This window comes from Corvus moneduloides, chromosome 9 (genome assembly GCF_009650955.1).
Source record: "Corvus moneduloides isolate bCorMon1 chromosome 9, bCorMon1.pri, whole genome shotgun sequence".
In the NCBI taxonomy this organism is placed as follows: Eukaryota; Metazoa; Chordata; class Aves; order Passeriformes; family Corvidae; genus Corvus; species Corvus moneduloides.
The window spans coordinates 28,558,085-28,583,241 of NC_045484.1; the positions used below are offsets into that span (position 1 = coordinate 28,558,085).

General features: G+C 41.8%; 1 protein-coding gene across 13 annotated transcripts in view; it reads right to left on the minus strand.

Moving 5' to 3' along the window:
• Positions 1–25,157, minus strand: part of DAB1 (DAB adaptor protein 1) — a 416,072-nt gene that overhangs the window by 41,484 nt on the left and 349,431 nt on the right. For all 13 annotated transcript variants that reach the window (XM_032117465.1, XM_032117466.1, XM_032117464.1 and 10 more), the window contains 2 exons: positions 16,394–16,533; positions 14,063–14,161 (listed from right to left, as the gene is read on the minus strand). In XM_032117465.1, coding sequence (XP_031973356.1) covers positions 14,063–14,161; positions 16,394–16,533 — 239 coding nt within the window. The remainder of the gene's footprint in view (positions 1–14,062; positions 14,162–16,393; positions 16,534–25,157) is intronic.

A 25,157-nucleotide genomic window follows, 5' to 3' on the forward strand; every position in this document is an offset into this window, starting at 1 on the left:
TGAACCCTTCCACCTCCTCTTCCTCTCGAGAAAAGTGCATTTCAGTGGGACTGTGTACAGACAATTTGGAGGAAAAGTCAACAGTCTCAAATGTCAGAGTGAAATGAAAAGCACATCAAAAAATTGCATTTGCATCACAAACTTTCTCGTGTTTTTTTCTGGAACTTGGTATTTGGATGGCAGATGGGGTGGCAAGACATCAGCCTCATGAGATAGGCAGGGGATGAGCAGATGGGGAAATGAAACAACCACTGCAAAAATTCTCAGTTTCACGTGAAATAGCAGAGAGGAGACAGCTCAGTGTTATTTCAGAGCTACAGCTGCCAACAACTTCAAACTCTCTGCAAATTACTACTGGACACAGCACAGGGTGACTGAGAAATATCTTATTTCCAATCTGACAGTCCTCCCCTACTGTGATGAACGCTTCAGTCACGTCCATGGAAAGAGGACGGAACAAACAATATGTGACAGATCACAGTAATCTTCCTTAAATGTGATAGTGCTTAGTGTGAGGAAACACTTGATAGCCCCCCAAAAATATCTGTTATATAAACATTTACTGCAACATGTGGAACATTTTATCAGGTTTGATCTAGTACAGGAAGAGAGCTGTAGAATTTAAGCGCAGCAATTATCAAAATACTGAACTCCTACAAGAAGAGCAAGGAGTTTTGGAAGAAAGCATCATTCCAATTCAGCTTTCCAAAGAAATGTCACATACGAAAACCTGAAAAGCAAAACTCACTGGAAACCTCTTGCATTTATGGAGATTTCAGTACTGGGAGGCATCTCCCAGCACTGGCCAAGACAATCAGTTTTGGTCATAAAAGAGTATGAACTGAACATAAAACCACGGAGTGGGGGCTGAACGCTCTCCCTGAAGGAGACTGAAAATGAAAAGTCCACTGCTGAATCTGCTTGAGCCAAAGGCACTCATGGAATGTAGGCTGAGCAATAGATTATGGACTTTCCTTCTCCAAAAAAACCCCACCCCAAGAACAGGAGCAGAAAAGGAAAATGTAACCTCTGGAGTGTTCCCCAAGCCTGAAGGGACCTCTCAGATGGCAGCCTGTAAGCGTGGCTTCACAATGAGAAGAAAATAAATCTGTCTAATCCCTGTGCTTCCTCCACACACACTGATTTTGCAGACAATAACCTGAAAAAAGACTTCTCCAAGTGCCAGCTACTAAAAGGCGTCTCAGTGCACAAGCTCTACAATAAAAACACTTGGCACAAAAAGCTCACTTCGAGATTATATGCAGATCAAAGCTTGGTCTGTGTAGCACAAAGGGCCACATGAAATATTGTGTGATAAAGAGAAGAATCAAAACAGATTTAGCCCCAGCTCTTGCAGACTCAGTCCCTCCAGGGGGGCAGCCGTCTGGCTGTGACACAGCACAGCACCCAGAGAAGTGTAAATTTAATTTCCTTTTAATAACAATAACAATAACAATCTCGTAAGAGCCATTCTCTTCCTGCAGCCGAGGAGATTGAAGCAAAAAAAGCAGATTATGTGACTTCCTGAGCTTACACGGCAACGTGCAGCTGAGCCAGGAGGAAGCAGAGTCAGAGAGCAAGATCCTGTGTGAGGATAAGCACCTGCTCGAGTTGAGGGCTACACTAAGCCCTACCTGTACACTCCATCCTAAATAAAGGCAAGCACTTCACAGGAGTACCCCAGGCAAGAGCCTGTTTGGTTGAACTCAGGAAAAGAGCTTAAACGGGTACTTGGGCCACAGCTAAAACCCAAATTAATCCTCACCGTTCCCTTTGCTTGATGAGAAAAGCATCCCGCTGCTGCCTTTATCTCACCTGGGGAGCAAGAGGGGAAAATTCTCAAGAGAGCAAAGGCGAGTGCCCTTGTGGGTGCCTCTGTGCCAGACACACCCAGTGATGCTCTCAGCTGGTGTGGCCCTGTCCCCACCTCAGACACCCAGAGTCAATTAAGGCAGCAGGACGTGGCTCTGCCAGCACAGCAGCCTAATTGTGATGAATGGATCTCTGATATTGAGCTGGCTGGATGCTCCAAGACCTAATTTGTGAAAGGGAACAGCACTAAGGTAATAAACTTCTGTCCAGCTCTCATAATTTGTAATAATGTCCGACAAAGACCAGATATGAATTTAGTTATTGGTCATTGTCTTCAGAAGCAAATGCTAAGTTGCTCATGCAGAAGATCCATTTATTAGATATATGAATTTGGAAGGGGGCAAAACAAAACTGGAATGCACATATGGCCAATTTCCCATCTTCTTTTCAAAAGCTTTTCAATTTTTTATCGAATCAGGAGTGAAAGTAGCTAGTTAAACCCAAAACCCTTCTCCAGTTACTATTAAGCCCAAGTTGTATTTTAAATATGCACTTGCAAATTTTGTTCCAGGGCAAAGAAAATCCTAAAGGCCAAGGAACCATTTTCAGAGAGCTTTGGAAAGACAGATGTGCTACACTGAAGCTGAGATGCTGGGCATCCCATGAGTCTTGTACTATTTTCTTACTGTTCTGCATCTGACACAGCCATTGTTCTATCAGATGGTTAAAGCAAAGGATTTGCACAGCAATACCAAGAAGCAGCAAATCTGACCCTTGATACCGAAGCCAATGGCCCTAATCAGCTCAGCAGTGCACCATGCCCCAAATTCCAACTGCAAGGAGCATCTATAGCCTGCAACACATGGTTTCATGTTGCCATTTCACAATTTCAGTGTGCTGTAAAAGCAACAGCACTTGCCTGGAAGTTATTACTACATTCTTTGGGATGGCAGCTGCCCAGTGGCCACTGTGGGATTCCCAGGGCTCTAACATCTGAGTGCACTCCCTCCGAGCTCCCACCTCACCACCCTCTGCAAAATGCTCAGCGGATCAAACTGGCCATAAATATGCCAATATTGCCCTCTACTCTCAAGCCAAAGCTTGCACACAGCTCAAGTGCAGTACCTTTGACCATGCCTTGTATTTTTTCCTGATAAGACTGTAAGACTCACTGATTAAATCTTGAATTTGAGGGAGCACAATATGCAGGAATGGGACAGTTTGCAATAGCATCACTGAACCCCTCTGTATTTTTGCTGTGTTCATCTTCACAGCTTGTGAATGTCTTTTGAGCAGCCCTTACTTTTTACAAGATTCTTTTGTTCCTCTACACCAATATTCCTCACCCTCCTCAAATGCTTTTGATTTACATGAACAGCACAAGAAATTCCCTCATACAACTCCTAGGGGATTTGGAGGTAATTTTTTTGGCTTTAACTGTCTCACATCTTAACTGCTTCAGATTCAGCAAGCATTACCAGCCACCCTCTTCTTGTAGCCTGTGATGTGAAAAACTCCTCAGCGAGAGGCAGCCGCTGATTCTCTTGATTTCTCATGCAAGGCCTATAAAGCAGAGCTTGGAAAGATCACAAAAACCATACTCAAATTTAAGTTGCACTGGATAGTCATCAAACAGAAACTTCCTTGGACCATAAATCTACTTGCACAATGTACCAAACTTTATTGGAAAGGGGGGAAAAGGACAAGAGGGATTCATTTTATATTTATCTATCTATCTCCCAGATACTCTCCCTAATTCAGCAAGATTTGAAAGGGGGCTGAGAGAAAGCACATGTACAGGGAAGAACAAGAGCAGAAAAGGATTCTGTGAATTCACAAACTGTGTATAACCAGTATGTTGTGCTCATGAGCAGACTGAAAATGATGCAAAACAGTTGAGAACTTCACATGACACAATTTTGGCATTTTTCAAATACAGAAGTGATTTCACAATCAGAAATTAACCAAGGCATAGAAGCAAGAAACCCTGTGTTCCACAATGACAGACTGGTTGCAGTGGCTGACAATGGAGTTGCTGCACTTGGATCTTTTGCTGCACATCAGCAAAAGATGACTCTGGAGTGATGAGCTTTGCAATTCAGAAACAGCATCATGAACGACCAATCCTGGTCATAAAGACCAGAACATTTTGTTTTCAGTCTTCCTATAGTAAAAAGAGAGGAAAGCTTTTCCTCCAAGTTACAACTGCACGTATAAACAAGCTTCAGACAATCCCATAAATGGGATCATTCATCAATAAATCCTTCATTTGTTCAGGTCCCACAACAGACACTTCACCTTGGCTATAAACCATCCATAGCAATGTGACAAGTGTGTGTGCAGTATTTGAACTCTAAGATAAGAATAAAATAAAATGTAAAAGGCAAACCTCAGAGAGACTCTAAAGCAGAACAAAGAACTTGCAGGTAAGTTTTTTTGCTCTATTTTCTTTTTCTTTTCCCCTTGTGTTATCCCAAGGTAGGAATTCCTGAAGCTGCCCTAGGAAGCATCGTGTTCCAAGAGTTCTACATTTCAACTCAGGCAGAGGAGACTGCTTTTAAGCTCTGCCCTGGCACCTTCCAAAAGAGATCCTACAGCTCCCATTTGCACATTTTAATGCTCAGAGTTGTTTCTTCCCTGCTCATTTTCATGGAAAGCAGGATGAATGTTTAGTTTTAGTCTTCTGCTGTTAATTGAAATCTCCAAAAGCAAACTTTGATTAACGCTCTGCATGCAGACCTGGGCCCAGCTGAGAGCACAGATCAACTCTGTTGGCTTTTCTCTCTCCCTGCCTTGCTTTGCTGTCCTGGCCATGGGTGTCACACACAAGGTCTGCCTTTCAGAAAAGCTCCCTGGCAGTGCTGCCCTCACCTTCCACCGAAATGCAGGCAGCAAAGCCCTTCACAGCTGTGGATGCTGGCTTGTTTCCTACTTATTCCTTTCATTCTACTCCCTTTGCAGCTCCTGCACACAGACATGCTGTCTTCTCCTCCTCAAACCCGAACTTACTCATGACTCCAATCCCAGCACTGCTCAGCACTGAGCCTTATGCATGCACAGGTTACACTCACACGTGCCTTACACTTTAAAATACCTCCGAATTCCTGTATCACTCACAGGAAAGCATTTGGCTAATTAAAGATCGCAGAAGGCTGCATATAAAACCTTTCACAAACCAACTCAGCCTTTTTAAAAGCAAGGACATAATCCAAAAATTGGATTCAAATCCATATTTTGACTATCTAAAAGGAAAAAAAAAAGTACTTTGAGCTATGCAGAGCCAGGGCTGGGAGCCATATGCAATATTTTTAGATACCCAGACTTCTTACTTGCTTTAAATGTCAAGGCACTCAAACTAATTAGTGCTCTGCCTCACCTATTCATAGTGCTGCCTTTAAAGCCAGCAGGAATGCTGCTACCTGTTTCACTGGGAGTACAATGACGTGGAATTGGGATGGGAACCACAAAGGATTATAAAGTATTAACAGCAGAGATAGACAGGACGCTACAATGTAGGGACACAAGAGGCACTGCTGTAATTCCACGATTGCCACTGGCTGCTGGGAGTACCATAGGAGATGCTGTTCCAGCCCCTGGGCTCCCCTGCCACATGGGCAACCACATGCTGGGCACAAAGAGCATCCACCAGAAAGGTCAGGAGTACAGGGAGCTCATTTGGGAAGACAACTTTGATGAACAGTTGTTTTTGTACTAAGCAAAGATATACTGGTATGTGAAATTTATGACTTATTCAACTGAAAGAGAGGGATGAAAGCAGGTATTTGTGTTTGGTAAGTGTTGACAATGAGAGCACCCAGTGACAGTGGCCTTCCCTCTTCTTCTCCTTCCATTACACAAACTAGGAGGAAAAGAAAGGTGTTTATTCATCCTCATGAACTCTCAGACTGAACCACGCTCTTGCTGACTTCCCTGCAAACACAAATGTGTTCCAGAAGGCAGAACATCACCCACTGTCTTTATTTCCAATAAGTATCTATTACCATCATCCTGCCAACTCCACATAAATTTAAAAGTAATCCTTCCTGTAGTTTCCCTCTCTCATTACCCCGACAGTGAAGGACACCTGCCCCTCTTTCACCTGACCCCAGCAACAGGAGAGCCCACAAGGCAGCACAGGAACTCGGGAGCAGGGACAGTGCTATTGCTCCTACCAGGGCAAGCACAAAATTGCAGAGCAGCCTACCAGATAAAAATGCTCTGAATAGAAAGGGAAATCACCAGCACTCCTGGGGTGTAATGCTTCCCAGCCATTTCCAAGAAAAAAAGAGTGGATTTCAAAGCAGGATGTAACTTTCTGTTCTGGCACCTGCTGAATGTCCCCCACTGCTCTCCAGGGAGGTTTCAGAGCATCTCAGCTGCCTGTGCTATTATTATGTCAGCACTTCTCTTGCTAAATCCTTTCCCAAGCAGTCTGAAATCCAGCCATTGTAATTCCAGGTGTGCTGAGAATGGGCCTGAAATTTTCTTCTGCTGTGTGATGCATTAACCTGGCTTAAAAACACCAGGAACTTGCATGCAACTCTGTATTTTGGGTGCTCTTCTTGTAAGACAAAATTGCAGCTGGAGAAAAAGGAATGTGGCTCTGCTGGACATTTATTTATCTGGATCACAAAAGGGTAGTGACTATAGGCAAAATAAATCCCCATATAACTCCATACTTTTGAGTTTTCTGGCATGGGACAATAGGGGACAGATGCTGTTTAGCTCCACTATATAACAGGATCCATAATAACAAATATACTGACTTCCAACTTCTTAGCAAAATTCACCCCAAATTCTGGTTAACCACACCAAACAAATTAGACAGAATTGGAAATGTTGGCATAGTAACTTTTACTACGACAGCTCTGTAGACAGATACCCACCCCCATATGCAATGGAAGCCAAATGGTAACTGGGAATCCATCAATATTCCTAATATTTACTGTTTGGAACTATTACATATCACTGTTGTAACTATATAATAGTGAAATTCTCCATACCTTAATGCAGAACGAATGTAAGCAGCACTTCCCTTTCTTAAATCCATCCTGGGGTGCTTGGATTAAACAACAGGAGGCCAAAAGAGACCATCACTAAACTCATAAAATCTCATTTTCTGCCTTTTTGAAAGCAATCAACTTTTTACCCTTTTCCCACTGAAAAAATAAAGCAAAACAACTAACACAAAATGGCACAAATTATTTCAGTTTGGATAATATGTCTGGAACAGCTTTAGTTTATCTTCACGCCCATTAGGGTCAGAATTCTCACAAGGCAGTTTCTGCATACCCTGGACTACAAACAGGCTGGACTCAGCTCTAGATTAGAACTTTTCCCTTTTCCAGATGAGAGGAAGAGAAATTTCAGCCTTCCTCTGCACGCCAAGTGTTGAGAGGGATGACACAAGGTTCAAATCAAACCTTGAGATCCTCAAGACTTCCTAATATCCAAAATCACACCCAAATTTTGCCTTTTGTGTTCTTTTTTCCACAGTAACAAAACTGCCATAATACCTAAGGCTTTTACAACCCTCATACAGCAAACTGGGCATTTAAAGAACAGAACTCCATGAGCTTGTGGCTATTAAAAATCCCTGTGGAGCACTGTGAACCACCCAAACTGCCCAGGGCCCAGTTTGGAAGGCCAATAATGAATGAATTACAATAGTCAATAAGGGATGTAATTAAGGAAGTAGGTTCTCCTGACATTTACATTTTGCTAGTTGTCACATGTCCATGAAATGTGTTATTGTTTCCCTTCTGAAGTACCAGAGTCTATAAATACCTTGTAAGAATCATATGCAGATTTTTAAGTCCTCTCCTCTGCCATATTCTAATTAGACACATTTATTGTGTGTAGAACAGTAAATGCCATGTTTTACTGTTCATATTTACAAGCAGAAAGATGGAGAGTGTCAAGGAGCAGGGCATGACTCCCAGTCAGCCAGAGGGATCTTTTGCAGGCAGAAGCTGTGGACAATGCACAAAGGAAGGCCCCCAAAAGTCACCATTTTCAACTCTATGTGCAAAATTTGACTTTGCTGTTTTACAGTTGTTGCTCTTTATTGTTATTACGTAATATTTTTCACACTGCAGTCCTTAGAAGTCCTCAGCATGGTCCAAGACCAAGCATTTCTTACAAAAGAAGTTCCTATAAAAAGATAATACTGATCTAAAAAATAAAGAAAGAATTAAAAGGTAATCCCAGTGAGTTTACATTTAAATTCCAGCCTTTGAGAGCTAAAGGCCAGATGGCCCTTGGACATCTCCAGGATGCAGGAATGCAGTAGCTCCTCAGCATCATCAGGTTTAAAACAAGTTTGTAGCATGGGAGTGTTTTAAAGAAAAATTAAGGAGGTACTGCATGGATTTGTCCAAAAGATGGTGGGCAGGGTGGGAAGGGGCCTGAAGTAATTTACTATGAAAACTGAATAAATGAATGGTGAAAGTTGGTAGTATAGACTGACTCCTCGAAAGCTGATGAAGAATAAAGGCAGCCATGAAGAGCCTGGAAAAAAAACAATTCAGCAATGGGCTGATAAAAGAGAGAAGGCAGATTCAGCCCAGGAATGCAAAGGGAAGTGTGACATGATCAAAAGAATAAGCTGAGGCAGCAATCCTGGCAGTCACGATGGATTTCAAAAATAAAAGTCAAATTTGTCAAGGACGAAGCAAAGGATAACAATTGAGACACGAGATGCAGAGAGGCAGGACTGGGCTTAAACTCTCAGTGTGAGAGTAAATGCTGTATTTCAGAGTAGGTGAGAAGAATTCTGCAAGATCTGGAGTAACCCTGGGTGTGGCCATAAAAAAAACAACAGGCCAAAAAGGCTGAATTTACAGGGCTGAGTAATAGATGATGCTGGTATTTTGCTCAGCTCTCTGAAAAGGAGGTCAGAGAGAGACCTCTGGGAGTCAGGATTAAAAGGCCTGGTTTTAGCCACACTGAGCTTCAGCTGTTGGCTAAACATGCAAGGAGAGGGCTGGAGAGACAGATCAACACTGGAACAGAGGACAGAGCTGGCATCACTTGGTTTGACACAATAACCCAATTTATGTTTGCAAATGAAATAATTCTGGCAAAAAGCACAGCAGGGAAAAAATGAAGAGACCAAGGACAGACAGCACACAGGAAATTCCAGACAAAAACTGCAGGAGAGGATCTAGGAAAACAGGTAAAATCCAGAGACAAGAGTCATGGAGAGCAGGAGGAGGACTCTGTGTGGAATCAGCTGATCAGGTAAGATGCTCACAGAGGGCTGCACCTCAGATCAGCCAGGAAGAGGCCAGCAGGAACTCTGGGAAGTTTTAAAGACATGAAGGTGACAAAACCCACCTGTGGCAGCCCCAGGCAAGGACCACCAGCAGTCTCCTGGCCAATCCCACCCCCTGGCAAACACAAAACTCAGTGAACTCCTCGCCCCATCTCTCCTGCTTGCTGCAGAGCGAGCAGAGAGCAGAAGAAATTAATTCTTTCTTTTATTTCTATTTTTAAGGACTCAGAGACACTCAGTGATAGAGACTTTGACAGTTTGACATTTCATCTGCTCCAGCACATGTGCTTCAAGGAATAACTGCAGATCCATGATGGTACCTCGATTTCTGGTCAGGGATGCCAGAACCAACAGATTTCCAGCAAAGTCAAGAAGTACCTTTGGTACATTTCAAATGAGGCCTCTTCTGCCAACAGTGAGAATTTTAATCTTGCTAAAATTTTCTTTCAGCCAAGTTTAGCTGTCCTGTTAGCAATCTATCAGCATAGTTAACACCATCACTCACACTGAACGGGGAAGAGCAGCAAATCCAGGGGTTATCAGCACAAACCTGATAAAGCCTCAGAACATGCTGGAAAATGCGCTGTAGCAACAGCTTGAGGAATCTGTGTGCACTGTAAGGTCAAGAGAGCTTAAAAGTTCAGGAAGATGGGCAAAATGATGGCATCCAAAACATTGGTTGGAACATTTCAGAGCCTTAACATGATCTCAGTTAAAGAGAACAACCTGAGGACAACAGGATGATAACCACCCACCACATGTATTATTTATTTGGATGTCATTAAGACTTAAACAAGAAGCACAATCACCAGTTCTGTGGCCAGCATGGGGAGAAAAATTAATTTTTTTTTAATGGAATGCTACAGGAGAGGTCTGGTCCCCCTTATATGGAATAGGGCACTGAGCAACACCATTTCAGGCAGGTAAACCCTCAAAGATATAAACTAAACGAAACTAAAATCCTCAGCTAAGATAATGAAGCTTTGAGTAACTGATAGATAACAAGAACAGATAGCCAACATGAAATATATGTATTTATACACACGGTTTCCCTCCCTGGGTTTCACACTGACAGCCTGAAGAAAATGGCTACAGATCAAATTCATAAAATACGAGTAACACACTGCAATACTTCCCTGCAATAAATACTGAAACTCCACCAGAGTATTCCTAGAAATGTTACAATCCCACAGACTGGGCCCAAGAGCTTTATTTCAATAAAGATAGGGGTCAACATCTCTGAAAGAGAATAGACAATGCAAATGAAACTCACTTTCAGGGTGCTACAAAATAGGAAAGAAATTGTTGTGATGACTGTCATCTTCATCAGCTGGGTTACAATCCATCTGTTTAGGTTATTTCCCATAAGATACTGACACTGATTTACCCTGCTTGTTGGCCAGTGGAGGAATCCAGATAAATAATTTAGCTGTAACAATAGCTCAGAGAGAGCTGTATTTTACAGCATATTCTGGCAATTTACACATCCACGAGCTGATACAAAATTTTACTTTAACAGATATAATTCTTTGCTTAAAGCCAAATATTAATTTCCTGCTTTTATCTCATTTCTTTTTCACAGTGTAGGGGCTTGCCATTGAAGTCGACAGGATTTTGCAATTAGAGACAACAAGAGTTTAAAAGCCCACCTCACTGCATGGAGGTGGAAGGAAATACTTTCCCAAGCATTTCAGAGGATTTAATTATTAGTTTCAAATACATTTTTGGAAAGGAACCTACAGTAAACAGAGATTTATGGTCACATAAATAAACAATGAGACAATTACAGGCTCTTTACAGAGCCCAGATTAGTCACGCACGTCTAATGAAGCATCACTGAGCTATCACAGGGAGATGGCCTGATGTGTGTGATTAACAAAACCCTGAGAAACAGCTATCCAACAATGATGGGCCTTCACAAAATCCCCATTTCCTTCTATAAGCACAGTTATGCCTTTTGTTGCTGTCTTAGGAAATCACCAACCACTAGGTTCCACCCCAAAAGGCAGAATATTAAACAACACAATGCAATTATTTGTATTTTGTGCCATCTGCAGATTGTGCTTTTGAAAATATAACAGAATTCCCACAAATATTATTAATTAAGAATATATTGCAGCATTGAGGTCTAACCAAGATGGGATATGAAGAATAAATGGTAAGAAAATATTTTCATATCAGATGCAGCAAGGAAGTCTCTCAAGTGGCATTGGGTAGAGAAAGTCTGGGTTCAGCAATAATTATGGTAGGGTTTTTTTTCAGTATAAAACAAACCAAAATGTACATCCTTCAGGTAAGGTACATATTTAGCAAACGTAATCTGGAGAAAGCAAATGGGATGGATGGATGGAAAACATCTGACAGCAGAAAAAAAAGGTGCATTTATAAGATTAACAGGGTCAAACCTTATGTGTAATGACAATTTTTGGCACACACACAACAAGAGAACATCCTGTTAGTCACATTAAATACAATTTTTTGCTATCATGCTCTAAATACACTGACAAGTACTTGGAAAGTGGTATGAAGGGACCCATTTAGTTTAATCCCTGGCATGGAATGATGGAATGTAAGAAAGGATTGTTATTATTTCTATTACAGTGCAGTAGATGAACCACATTGTACTGCATCTCAGTGCAAACTCGCAGCAAATCCTTCTTGCATTTTTCTTGGTGAGATATGTTCTTTCCAAATGATATTCCACCTTCAACTCAATCTCCTTCATGGATAAATTTAGTCAAAGGGCAGAATTCCTGATGGCTGGAATAATACCATTATTAAAATCAATACTTTTTGATGAATGGAACATATTAAGGAGAGCTATAAAAGTACAGGGAGGAAAAAAACCTGCTTATCATTTTCAGTAGTAACCCAACCAGAGCCCTTCATCTGTAACGAATTATGGAGCAATTCCCCTAAATCATCTGTATGAAGTCAGCTATGACACTGCCAATTTAAAAAAAAATTTGCTAGTTTTGAGCTACAAATTGATTTTTTATTGTGATAAATTAAAATCCAATGGCAGCCTACAAGATACTCAACATGAAGAAGCCCACTTTTTTTTCTGAATATTTTTATTCTTTTCTATCACGTCGGACTGGCACTGGGGCAGACGTGACAGCAATAGACAACGGCAGAAGTTAAGAAAGGACACACTGGAGAGACAAATAATCTTCCTAAAATACCCTTTTGAGAACTCCAAAATCATGGAAATACAACCAAGGGAGAAAACACTGTGGGGGACAGGGAGGGTTGTTAAAGGAGAAAAAAGCAAATGCAAGATTATCCAGGCTCTTCCCCATTTAGGGCTGCTTTTTTCCCTGTTGCACAAAACACCAAACTCCAAACTTTATAAACTCTGAAGTTTAACATGGAAATCAGAAGATCTGTGTGAGTGAAACACAATCTTTTTACAGCCCTTTATAGTCTCTTCCCATCCAAAAACCCGGGCTGAGCAACTGTACCATCTCTAGTTTTGTCAGCTTATGGGATTTTCCAGCAGGAATGGGAATGAGAGGACACCTATAAGATGCAAAGCAGAGACAGGCTGGGTGAGAAAGACTAAGAATGAATGGGACAAGGGTGTGAAACTCTGGGACAAGGAGAGACCTGAGCTGGGAAAAAAGCCCAAGGGATGATGGCTTTGAAGACCTGGCAGAGGATTTCATGCTCCTCTGCTCCAAACCCTCGGCATGGGGAGCACGACTCTCCTGTTTCCAAAACAAGACGTAAAAACCGACGTGGAAAGCTCCCCACATCCCTCTGTCACAGCCCTGTTCCAAGAAGGACAACTCAACAGTCCTGTCCATCACTCCAGCAGCTCAGGGGCAGACATCTGCAAGGTGGATTTAAGGCTTTCATTCTAAGCCTCAGTGGGTGAGTGACAGGTTTACTATAAGGATGATATAGTTATGTCAGATTTAGAGTATGGGATGTCAGAGCTATGAAATGAGGGAGACTGTTCTCATGTCCCCACCTCGCCTGCTGCAGACAGGAGAGTGTGCAGGAAGCTGCAGGAGAGGCAGCTGGAATAAAGCACATCTTTGTTCCCAAAACATGTCCCCTTTTCCCTCTTTATACTGTGCAAAGCATTCCAGTGGTTGAGACACACTCAGAGACAAGTACAAAAAGAATAGTCTTTCTCTTCCCTCTTTTTTGTTTCCCCAAGAAAAGGCTTAATCTTAGGACAGCAGCTGTGGCTGGGGTGCAATTTGCACTGACAGCCCTAATTCGGACATTTCCTGTTTTCTGTAACCCCAGCAATGCCCTTCGAAACACAGCTTTTGCCTGGATATTTTACACAACACATCCCAAATGAGCATTTCATTACTAACTACTTGCATTATGTATCAGTGAGCTCAATGACATTGATTTTCTAATAATATAAATTAACTGGCGAAGATAATTTCATCTACCATCAGTAGGGTTTTATTTCTGGCACCGTGTTAAATAGTTAATCTTCCAAAAGATTAAATCAAGAGCTTTTTAAAATTCAAGGCAGAGCTTAAACTGCTGTAAAAATCTTCTTAATTATGACTAAAACAGTTTGTGTGTTGTTGCTTTATATCTAAGTAGTGTAATGTTTTGCTTAGGTTTCTTCTTTTAGAGCAATTTAAAAAATCAAACATGGTATTGCTGTGGCAGAAACTGTGTAAGGCATGAAAGTCTCTGCAACTCCCTTAACCAGATGCTACTGAGGAAGTTGTTGCTTGGCAGCTTCACACAGCCAAACACAAATTTTCTTTTACCTCCCACTCCATACAAAATACAATTTTTCTACCACTGACAACACACAAGCTACACTGTACAAGTGATGCAATGGCTTGCTCTGACAGATGATAACCCTTTACCAAATCTCTGAGATGCTTCCTATGTGTTTGCACCTGTGAGATTCCACTGGCCCAGCCAGGAAATGCTTCTAAAGGAACCAGGAAAAGACTGAATTCTGTCTCACCCCATGATCACTTTACTTACCCCTGTCTTTTCATCAAAGATTTTGATTCCCCCAAAGGAAACTGTTAAGAAGACTTTTTGTTTATGTTCTCCTTTCGATCGAGCCGCAGCAACAATTCCCTGTGGAAACAAAGAGCAGCTTTGGTTGGTTTCATGACTCTCCCAGGAGCCACAGATCTGCCTGTGGACAATTCACCACTTTTCTAGGAAAACTCAAAGACCTTCCAGGAACAGTCCCCTCCTTACTTCTGTCTTCCTCCCTTTTTTCAAGGTACCACATCTCTTTATGCTACCCAGAGAGCATTTCAAATGTGCTCCCACTTCCAACCCCTGCATTAGCTAATCCTCCATGAAATTTGTTTTCATGGAAGCTGAAGGTCATTTCTAGCACACTTTCCCCAGCTATAAGCTGTTCTATTTATTTTTTTTTAAATAGGAAAAAAAACCCAGCAAGCAGCAGAGGAGAGAAAATGCCAACGACTTTAGCTTACTTCACTTCACACTTATCTGGAATAAACAAGTTGAGGTTTTTATAGACAAAAAATATTCTTCTAAAAATCAAACTACACCTGGGCTGTTAAAAACTGGTATTGAGGGTTATTTTTTTTTAATAATCTCAGGCCTTTACTTTGTAAGACAACTTGCTGATATCATCTCATGCATTATTCTCCCACAGCGTAATTAGAACAGTAACTTCTGTTTCCACCTTCTCAGGAGCCTGCCCGGACCAGTAACACTGAACTGTGATCAAATATAATCAATTGTACTCCTAAATAAATGAAAGTATTTAGACTTTATCTGGTTCTCTGTATTCCAACACGTTTCAAGAACCGCTAACTTAGATTTTAAGACCTTCGCTGCTTCCATTACAAGGATATGATGTCAAAAGCCACCCCAAAACTTTATGGGTGGCCTTAAAATTCACACTGTAGGACACTGGGTTTCCAGAGTCCATAAATTTATGCTCTATTGGCAAACATGAATTTCTAACACTCCCCTTCTTTAACAGTTTTAGTCATTTCCCAGGACTATTTAGATCAATCTTGCCACCTGCAAACAGGAATTAGGCACCTGGGAGATGTGGAAATATTTAATCCACGGAGGAGAGAGACAAAAAGGTTTGTGCAGCAGAACAGTGACAACTGTCCCCATAGTGCCAGCAACTATGACATGATGAGAAATACCCAGCACACGTTTAAATCAGATAGGAATATTGTGGCAGATGTGAAATACCAACAGAGCACCTTTTGGAGCAGATTAATTTTTGCCTGCTGTAAAACTGATTTGTAAATCATCTCCCAGATCTTGCTTTTAGGTTGTTGAACCATAAGCTGAGTGTCACCCCATGCTGTTTCCCTAATGAATAACTCATTCCTCCCAGGTCTTCGGGACTGGAACCCCGCGGGCTGGTAGTGCACCAGACACCATTTAGTGATTTCTCCTCCTGAAAAAACCAGCTATGGAAAATCCATCACCTCTCTAAGGCCGGAGAGAGGGCTGGAAGGGAAATAAAAGGGAAAAAACAGCAAAGGGTTTGCTGCTAGACCTGGTTTGTAACCCTGCAGTGCAGAGGGGAGATGGGAAGTGAGCAGCCAACACTGCACTCCAGGAAAACACAACCGCTCCTTCCTTCCCAGTGACTCAAGCCCTTCCATATGCCCCAGGGTGAGGGACAGAATGATTCCTATAGACAGCTCTCATGCTCTGAGAGAGACTGGGCCATAGAGGGATGTCTGTCAGGTCCTGACAGCACACCCTCAACACCACTGGTATTTTAGAATCTGCCTTTGTCATGGCTTCATTTCTTCCTCAAAACTCCAGGGACTCCTCTTTACATTCTCATGCCCCATCCTCTCAGTGCACTGCCTGATTTTGTAACACATCAGCCCTGCCACTGCTGGTGATAGACATTCTCCTCCCAGTGAGGACACCAGTCCCCCCTAAATCTGGCTGCCTACACCCACCACTGTCACTCACAGGAGGTAACAGCCAGAGGCAGTGCTGTAGTTGATTAGAAATGTCATAGAAAATGCTCTGATATCCCATTTTCCTCCGTAGTCGTTTACTTCCCCTTTTGCATAATAAAATTATTCAATTTGCAGTGTGTTGTTTGTAATTTGTGGACAAATTGCAGCGGTGTCAATCACTGAGTAACTACAGAACTCAGACATAATGTATTAAAATTAAAATTAAACCAGGATAAGCAATACCAGGCAGGAGTTCATGCAAAATTGACTGATTTCAATACATAATTAACCAGACTAAGGCTCAGTGTCATGAAAGGAGAATGAGCCCAAGTTCAAGCTGACATCTGCTCCGTTTGACTCTGTAATACTGAAAGTTTCACTGCACCTTGAGCTTCATCATGGAGTCCTGGCATAACTTGTCCCCTCGGGCAGCAGAAACCTCATCTATCCCGATGAGCTTGGCTTTGTACCGGACGCCGTCGCCTTTGAACCTCTTTATCAAAGTGGCTTCGCTGCGATCCTGACCTGCAAAGACAACAGGGACACGAGGCATTTACAGGAGAGGGAAACAAACAAACACAACCAAGTGGCAAAGCAGATCTAACTCCCACCCCGACACGTGCAAATATTTCCGTGGAATTAGAAGGAAGTGCTCGTTCAAGGAAACCTTTTGGCCTCGCTACCTCAAAGGAGTTCGCAGTGGAACTGCTGCCACACAAAATCTCCTGCACGGAATTTGCACACAAATTAGGTTTACAGAATTAACAGATAAACCCGATTCACAGCTCGTGGATCTGGAAACTTGTGGTCTATACAAGTTGTTTTAATCCCAACACACAGGAGAATTCTACATTTTGCAGACAAAACTCTAACAGAAACACGCTACTATTTCCTTACAAAATGACTCATCCAAGCAATATTGACACTACTAACATTTGAAAGATGGAAAACCCAAATTGTATTATTCGCCTATAGAATACTGCTGCTTTAAAACTCCTGGTACTATTCTTTTTGCACATAAACATACACAGAAACAACTTAACTAGCAAAGGCTGCTTTCATGGGCTTCCCCTGAGAAGCTTAAAATAAGGCAAAAAGATGTTTCTTAATAAAAAAGCTTGGGGATTTTTTCTCTCCTTTTTTTGCTATTTTTCCTTTCATTGTAATATTACTATTATTATTATAATTACTACTACTACTACTGTTACTATTATTTCAACTAATAAACTATTCTTATCTCAACCCACAAGTTCTCTCACTTCTACCCTTCCAATTCTCTTCCCCTCATCCTGCTGGGAAGGGACTGAGTGCCTGCACTTTGTAGTCAGCCGAGGTTAAGCCATGACACCAATATACCTAAATTACCTGAACCACAGGACTATGACATCATAACAACCCAGAAAAAGGACATTTTTGTCAGGGAAACTTCCCCCCCCTTCCCTGAGTATCTGCAGAACAGTTTTTACCGTGTCTCAGCTGGAAGAAATATGTTAGTTAGGGAATCAGTCTTCCTAAAATTGATTAAACATGTATTTCGCAGCTGCCTGTGGAATTTCTTGCTAGGATCTCAAAAAAACCCCAGCAGTGAGCTGTAAGTAACTGCAACCAAACAAACAACAGCCAAGGCACAAAGAAGCAGGCAAAAAGGTGAGATATTACAGAATCTTCAGTTTCTTGGACCCAAAAGATTTCTCAAAAAAACCCCTTCCCTAAACATGGACAGACATTGCTAAAATTTACACTATTGCCACCTAAAGGCTCTAGTCACAGGTTCTTCCAGCTCATGAAAGGGAATGAGGCAGGAACCACAGCCTGCTATAAAGGAGTCACAGGTCAGAATCTAGTCTTAGTCTACATTTGAAAATTCTGGCCCAAACTTTCTCCAGAGCTCATTCCAATTTAAAAGGTCAGATGTAAGCAATTAAAAAAAAAAATTATTAATATAATAAATTTTATTAATACACTAAAATTAATATAATCTGATACTGTACAGCTGATTATTGATAAGAAGAAGTACAGAAGCTTTGGGGAAAAAATGCTGTTTATTTCACATGTCTATTAAAAGCTCCTTTTTCAGCAATCAACACCTGGGTAAACTTTGCTAATTTACACACCTCTCAAGTTGATCAAGAAGTGAGGTTCAAAACTATGGAATTAAGTCTTTACAATACCATTACAAGCATATGTGACCAGCAAAGAGCACTCCAAATGAAGATATTCATTTGGTTCCCTTCCCCTCAGCGCAGAGCACTGGGAACTAATGATGGATTAAATGTATATTAAAAACCAGAGCTATTTTAAGCATTCTGAGATCTTCAAGTATGTTTGAGCTCACAAATACTATTTCTTTCAATGAAATACATCAGCTCAGAGCAAATTTTAATGCCTCATTTGTAGCCCTTTAAAAATAAGGCAGCTCATAAGTGCTGTTGCGATAGTTCAGCAGCCACCCAAGGGTTTCCCTTGATTTCTTCTCACCCCTCAAAAGAATTGAGCAGGGCTGAAACTTCATGCTCTTAACATTATCTTGTATTAAAAAAAAAAAAAAAAAAGGCAAATGAGACACAAGTGATGAATCGGAAACTCTCAGCAGTGCTAATATCATTCCCCAGGGAAGCGTCAAGGCAGATGTTGGCACCATCAGCTAAGAACAATGAAAAACCATTTCCCACTTTCAGCCTCTGGAGCGGGGCAGGAGGGAAAACATCTGGAGACACAACAAAGTACAACAATAACAGTGGACTTTTCCATATGTCTTTTATACTTGCAAAGACATCCTGTTGATTTGCAATAAATACGATCCAATTCCAACAGCTTCCTTACCCGAAATCTTCAGCTTTACGCCTTCGTCAGAGCCAAAGGCAGCTGTGAGCTGACAGCAGGAGCATGTCAAGTGTTCAAGAGCCTTTTCTGGGTCCAAGTCATGACTGTGACCTTGCATTCATCTGTTATTTTAACATTTATGCTTATTTCAACCTCTGCTGTATTTTACTGCACGTAACGAAATCCCTGCCATTAACAGCCCACTCAAACACAACTTACGGCCGCGTCTGCTTAGGCACAAGTCCCATGTCAATTATGACCCAGATTAAACAGGATGAAGTGCTTTTGGGATAAATGACTGGGAAAAATCATCAACTTGAAAATGATGTAGATATATAAAACAGCGGTGGAAGCTGCAAATTGCTGGAGACTGCAAATTCATCCGTGAAACCCCAGAGCATATGTCCCGTGCAGAGCACACTGAGTGCACATGCACACTGCCCTACATTGTGGATCAGCCGTCTGCAAGCCACCACTCCTCAGCACGCACCCAGGTCTCCTCTGATCTATAGCCATCCATATTCCCAAATTTTGGTGCTGCAATCAGCACTGAGAAACTCCCTACCTGCTTGGGAAATTACCATGTGACACTGTCAGGGCAGCTGATTTTACAGCACCCACGAGGTGTGAGATTTATGGATGGTGATACTTCACTTGAACTCTGGGCACTCTGGAAGGCAGATTAGTTCAGACTGTCATAAACATCTCATCATTGAAACAAAAAGGGTGGGGTTATTTTAATGACAGTTCTCGAACAAGGTTCTTTCTGTATTTGGAACTGCATTAATAAGAGGTGCCTGAATTGCGAGGCTGTAATTCTTCCCAGGCTTCAGAGGAGGGAGAGTGATAACATTAAAGCACTAAACCAAAGAGCTGCGCCCGTGCCAGGAACACGCCCAGGGAAGTGAATCTTTCCTTCCATGTAACAAGCAGAGTCAATCTTTGCTCCTCTGCAGCTTCTGCCTTCATCAGTGGAGCTCTGCCATCAAGCCTGGCTCTCCAGCTGTCCCTGCCACCACACTGGATGGGTCCCAACCTTTGGGAAGGAAAATTGTTCTGGATACAGGGCTGCACTTACTGCCAGAGCTGAGTTTTATTCAAATACTGTGAAGGCACATCTTGGGGTTAGGTAACACCTCAATGGTTCAAAGGGGGAGAGTCACCTGTAAAGGGATTACGGAACACTGAGGCTTGAGGTCAGAAATCATTATCAGGCCATAGTCTGCAGCCAAATTAGAAGCCCGTGTTTAATGACAACCACTCTTCTGTCCACAACACATTTCCTGAAATCTTATTTTAGGGTCTCTAGACTAGAGAACAGCACAGATGCCAAATCACTCTGGGTGAGTAGCTGATGTCCACTGTAGGTGTCCACTGTTCCCTGCACAGGGAGAGATCTACCCAAGTTCTTCAGAGGACCAGCACCCTTACATCATTCTAAAATGACCCTGAATTAAATGTCTGTATCAACACTTTTTGAGATCAATGGGTACTTTCCAAGGCTTTGCTCTAAAATGCTTTCATAGACTGTTTTTCATAAGCATAAGGATTGTTCATAAGAAACAACCATAGCATTTGTTCACAACTCAACACAAGCAACTTACAGTCCAAAATGGAACAAGATTATCAAAACGAAAATCAATTTGATTCTCATTCCACAAAATGAGAAAAAACGCAGAAGCTAAAAATGCACTAAAAAGTCATACAAATTCAGTTTAGAAAGGTAGTCACTTTTAATTAGAAAATGTGCCACTCTTGACTCAGGCAAAGAGAAGTTTTGTTTGCAGTGTATAGATTTATAATCCTCAGAGGCCCTTAATATGTAAATGTGAGAGTAATTATTTTATTTTTATCTACTTCTGTAGATGTCACCACACACCCTTGAGCCTTATGTGTTCCAGCTGGACCCCCTGCTTCTTTGTGAGAAGGAAAACACGACCTTTGCTGTGGAGCTGGGACATTGCACTTGGACTTTCATGGTCTTTTAAGAGAACAACAAATCCCCAGAGCTGGGTGATGCAATGTGCTCCCAAGCTCCCATCTGAAGTGGAGAGAGGCTTAGCAGCATGATCAGCATTAAGGTACTTTATCCATCTCACTGCAGAAGTCATAAACAAGGTTTGTAATGCAGTCAGTCATTTTTATTCCAGGCACTATACCTTAATTAAACCAAGATTCCCTCAAGCAAGCTAGAGACAGCCCCAAACCCAAATCCCCAAGTACTCAGCTCAGCCTCAAGCCCAGTCAGTCCCAAGGGGTGACTGGCAAACAGCCCAAGAGGGAGATAATCTATTGTAGAAGATCCAGGATGGAGCAGCCCGAGCTGAATTCCAGAGGTGCTCCCAGAGCCATGCCCAGCAGCAGCAGCCACTGGGGCTCCTTGGGAAGCTGCGCCCAAGGCAGCCCCATCACCTGCCTTTGCCACCAAGAGGGAGAGCTGTGTTTGTGTCTGTCTGGCTCCCCACACTGCTCTGAATTCTGCAGCCTGAAGCTCACCCAAGGTTTGCTTCCCAGGCACTGGGTATTTTAGTAAGTGTTTCAAGAAGCCTTATCCTCGCTCTTGGTACGAGCCAAGGATTACACTTGATTCCGGCTCTCAGCCCCACAGAACACCAAGCTAACGCTGTATTAATATGCTAAAGTTTAGAGCAAATGCTGTTCATCCTCCCAGGGGATCTGTAAGTGAGTGTACTTCATGAACAGAAAAAGAAAATAAAGCAAAGCCCCGCTGCAGTGAGAACACTGTTGCTCTTTCTGTCCTCCTCACAACACACTCAGCATTCCTCGTAGCACCCGCTAATCTAAACCAATAACCCTGGAAATGGCTATATCCTTTATTTAAATGTGGGAAGCCCTCAGGACATAATCTGAATTTCTTGATTTTATGACTGTAAAATAGATAATGATATTATCACCAAAGTCAATAACATGCTCCTGGCAATCAATCCGCTGAAAAATGACACAGCGCTGTCTTCTCCCCCCCTCCTTTTCTAACTAATAAACTGTCAAAGTTGCATCCATTCAAATTATGTACACATTCAAATTATAAACCTGAAGTAACACCTCCTTCTGTATCACAGGGCTGAAAAACAATCCCATACACACTTATAAACAGCCTACATCTTCCTGGGGCAATTAGCATTTTTATGGGTTTTTTACAGCATCAACGCAGTGGAAAATACAAAACACTGCGGTGCAGAATGACCTCTAAGATGCCACACAGACTGAAGACTCCTAAATTAATTGCTAAGTGAAAGGTATTTCCCATTAGCTGTGCATATATATGCACCTAAACACACATATACACCCATGCATAATCTTATTTATTTGCACATATACACACACACGATGCACAGGTTCATTTCATGTCAATTATCCCAAGAAAACTCACAGCAATTTTAATCAACTACAGATTTCCCTAGGAAAAAAAAACCCTAAGTACATAAGCAGGTGTAAAAGAGAAAATACTCACATGCAATTAAATGCACATTTCAGTACAGCAGGAACTAAAAGGAATCATGAAGATAACTCTGATTACTCTCCTTGATGGCACATTTTCCTCAGCAGTTTCACAGAACCTCAGGACCAACACAGAGGGCTCAAAATGATCCATCACACAAAGGGATACCACAACCACAGCACCCTGACAAAGCATTTCTTCCTTCACAAAAATAAAAAAGTTCAGTGCAGAATGCTTTTTTGGGGTTTTAAAACTGAGAAGCACCCCCAAGTTCTCAGATTCCCCTGGCATCTGTTAATCTAACTTTTGAAATTTTCTGCTAGAACTAGGAAACACAGAGTTGCTAGGTCCTGTATTTGTCACCATCTTTGGGAGTACAACTGCCCAACCCTCCTGTGTGGCACCCACAGATCTGCCACAGAAAAATAAAATCTTTCTCCTTTTATAACATAACATTTTAGAAAAGAAACCACATTATACCTAGCAGTCTATGTGCCCGAAATTTAACTTCTGGTGCCAGCACTAGCATTCTCTTCCTCTAACAATACTTCTCAAATTAGTTTCTTGCAATTAGCCATTTTTAACATTTTCTTTATTTTTAAACAGGACAGATACTTGAGGGATTAATTTCAAGATCAATACTTCATCTCAAGTGACCAGAGCGCAGTCACAGCACGATTTGCTCACGACATCAAGCAGTGCTGTCTTTCAAATGAAGACATACTTTGGATTTCACACTTCATTTCAGTGATAAAGGCTAATCCCTAGCAACTGAAAAAAACTACTGACAGTGAAATACAACCTGTTTATGGGGGTACAACCCTAAAAAGCATGCTAAAATTTCAAGGGGAATAAGCATCAATTTTCTATATAAGTCCCTGTACAAAAGCTTGGTCACAGTACAGGGCACAACTTGAGTGCAAACTTCTCCTTTCATCAGTTGACAGGAAGTCTCCTGAAAAGTCTGCAAGCTGTTGCTCTGGAGTGCTTTTAATGCCCCGTTTAGACAGCAAAGCAATTTGTCCTGAATGCAAAGACTAAGAATACTTCCACAGAAAATGATAAACCACGTAAAGAGGGGACACAGAAACCACTCCGAAGGCTCAATGAACTTCTATTATGGTTTAATTTAAAAACATTACCTCCAATTTTAAGCACAGATAAAGGCTCTCCAGGAAAACTCAATCACCATTCAGACTATCATCTCAGCAGTACTCCCCAATTGTTCAGCGCTGCTGTTCACAAAACCTCCAACTGAGAGATTTTATGGCTTCTGGCATTATTAGCTTGAGAATTACTGTACTCCAAGGCACCTACACAGCCCCACTCCTAGAACCACGTCTCCTCTGCAAGGAAAAAAGATGTTCCCATATTATTTTCTGTCCTTGATCAGTTTTATAAGCAGAGATGTTGTCCATCAGGTGACAGCAACTGCACTTGCCAAGTTTTTACCTTAACACTTAATACAAGATGAACAGGATGCACTTTTTACCATCTCCAAAGCAAAATGGTTGCATGGACAGGATTGAATTATTTCTTTATACTACAGTGAAGTCCGTGTGAATACGTCAAAAGAAGGGTTCTGCTATTTACAGAGGAGGCCTCAGTATAAAATAATGTTTGATTAAAACTTGGGACAAATCTCAGTGATGGAGAGTTTGGGGCGAGCACCCGGGAGAAGGCAGTGATTGAGCACCCAGGCTCCACGGGCAGATGACAAAGCACTCATTTTCCTTTTAGCCAGAAGGCTCACTGATAAATTTTATTTTCTTAGATGGTTTTTGAGATGACAGTATATGGGCACATCTTCAGACATAGAAATGACCAAAAGCTGAATGTAATTAAACTTCCTTTCAGCCTCTCTACCATGCAAGTCTTCATAAATCTTTGAAAGTCATTTTGTAAAGGAGCCTTTTACAGGCTGTGTGCAGAAGCAGCTGAAATTCCCAATTCTACATTGATTTAAAGTGAAATGAGACCCTGCAATAAAACTTCATATCGGGGTACTAACCTTGTTCAGCAAGCCCCAGGGAATGACCAGAAGTGAAACAAGGGAAACTTGGCAGTCCATTTTCTGCTGTTAGAGAGTTAAAATTATGTTTTCTGGGCAACCAGAGGGGAAGGGTGAAGACAGGTATTTGTGGACTCTCCTCTTAAGAGACAGAAGACAGTTTAGCAATCTTTGTCCACCTAATGTTTCAAAGCTTGGGTAAATGTTTAAGTCAAACAGACATCAAAATGTCAAGTACATAAAGCCCTTGGGAAAACAAGGTCATCAGCCATTTCATTCCTTATCCACTTGCCTGGGTGTCAGCACGAAATCAGTTGTTTCTGAGCTAAAAGCAGCTAAGAAAAGGTAACTGATGTTACATTGATCCTTAATTTGCATTAATATGTGCACTGCATTTGGATGGGGCATCGTAAAAGCCCAACCACTCTGAAAACCAAAGGACCTATTACAGCTGTACTCACATGCCCGAGCAAAAGAGTCCCAGTGGGGCACTCAGCTGACACCATCTGCTGCCAAAAATCTCTTAAAGGACTTCCAAAGCAGCAAGGAGAGTCCAGTCCAAAGGGGCTGTTAAATAACCCCAGAATGTGTCATTTCCCAATCAAACCTGAACTTGTTGGGGCAGAGGAAAGTCAGATAAATTGCCTTTCCTTCCAACCTCCACCATAGCACTGAGAAACACCTTAAAGCAGAAGAATTAGCTAACACAAGGAATACTGATCATTTACAGACAAGCATCGAATTAATTATTTTGGTATGTGAACATGCAACAAGACCTGCAGAGTTGCTGGATTTCCCTGACTCCTCTTTAACCCTACAAGAACTGTAAGAGCTCAGAACCCATGAAAAAAAATA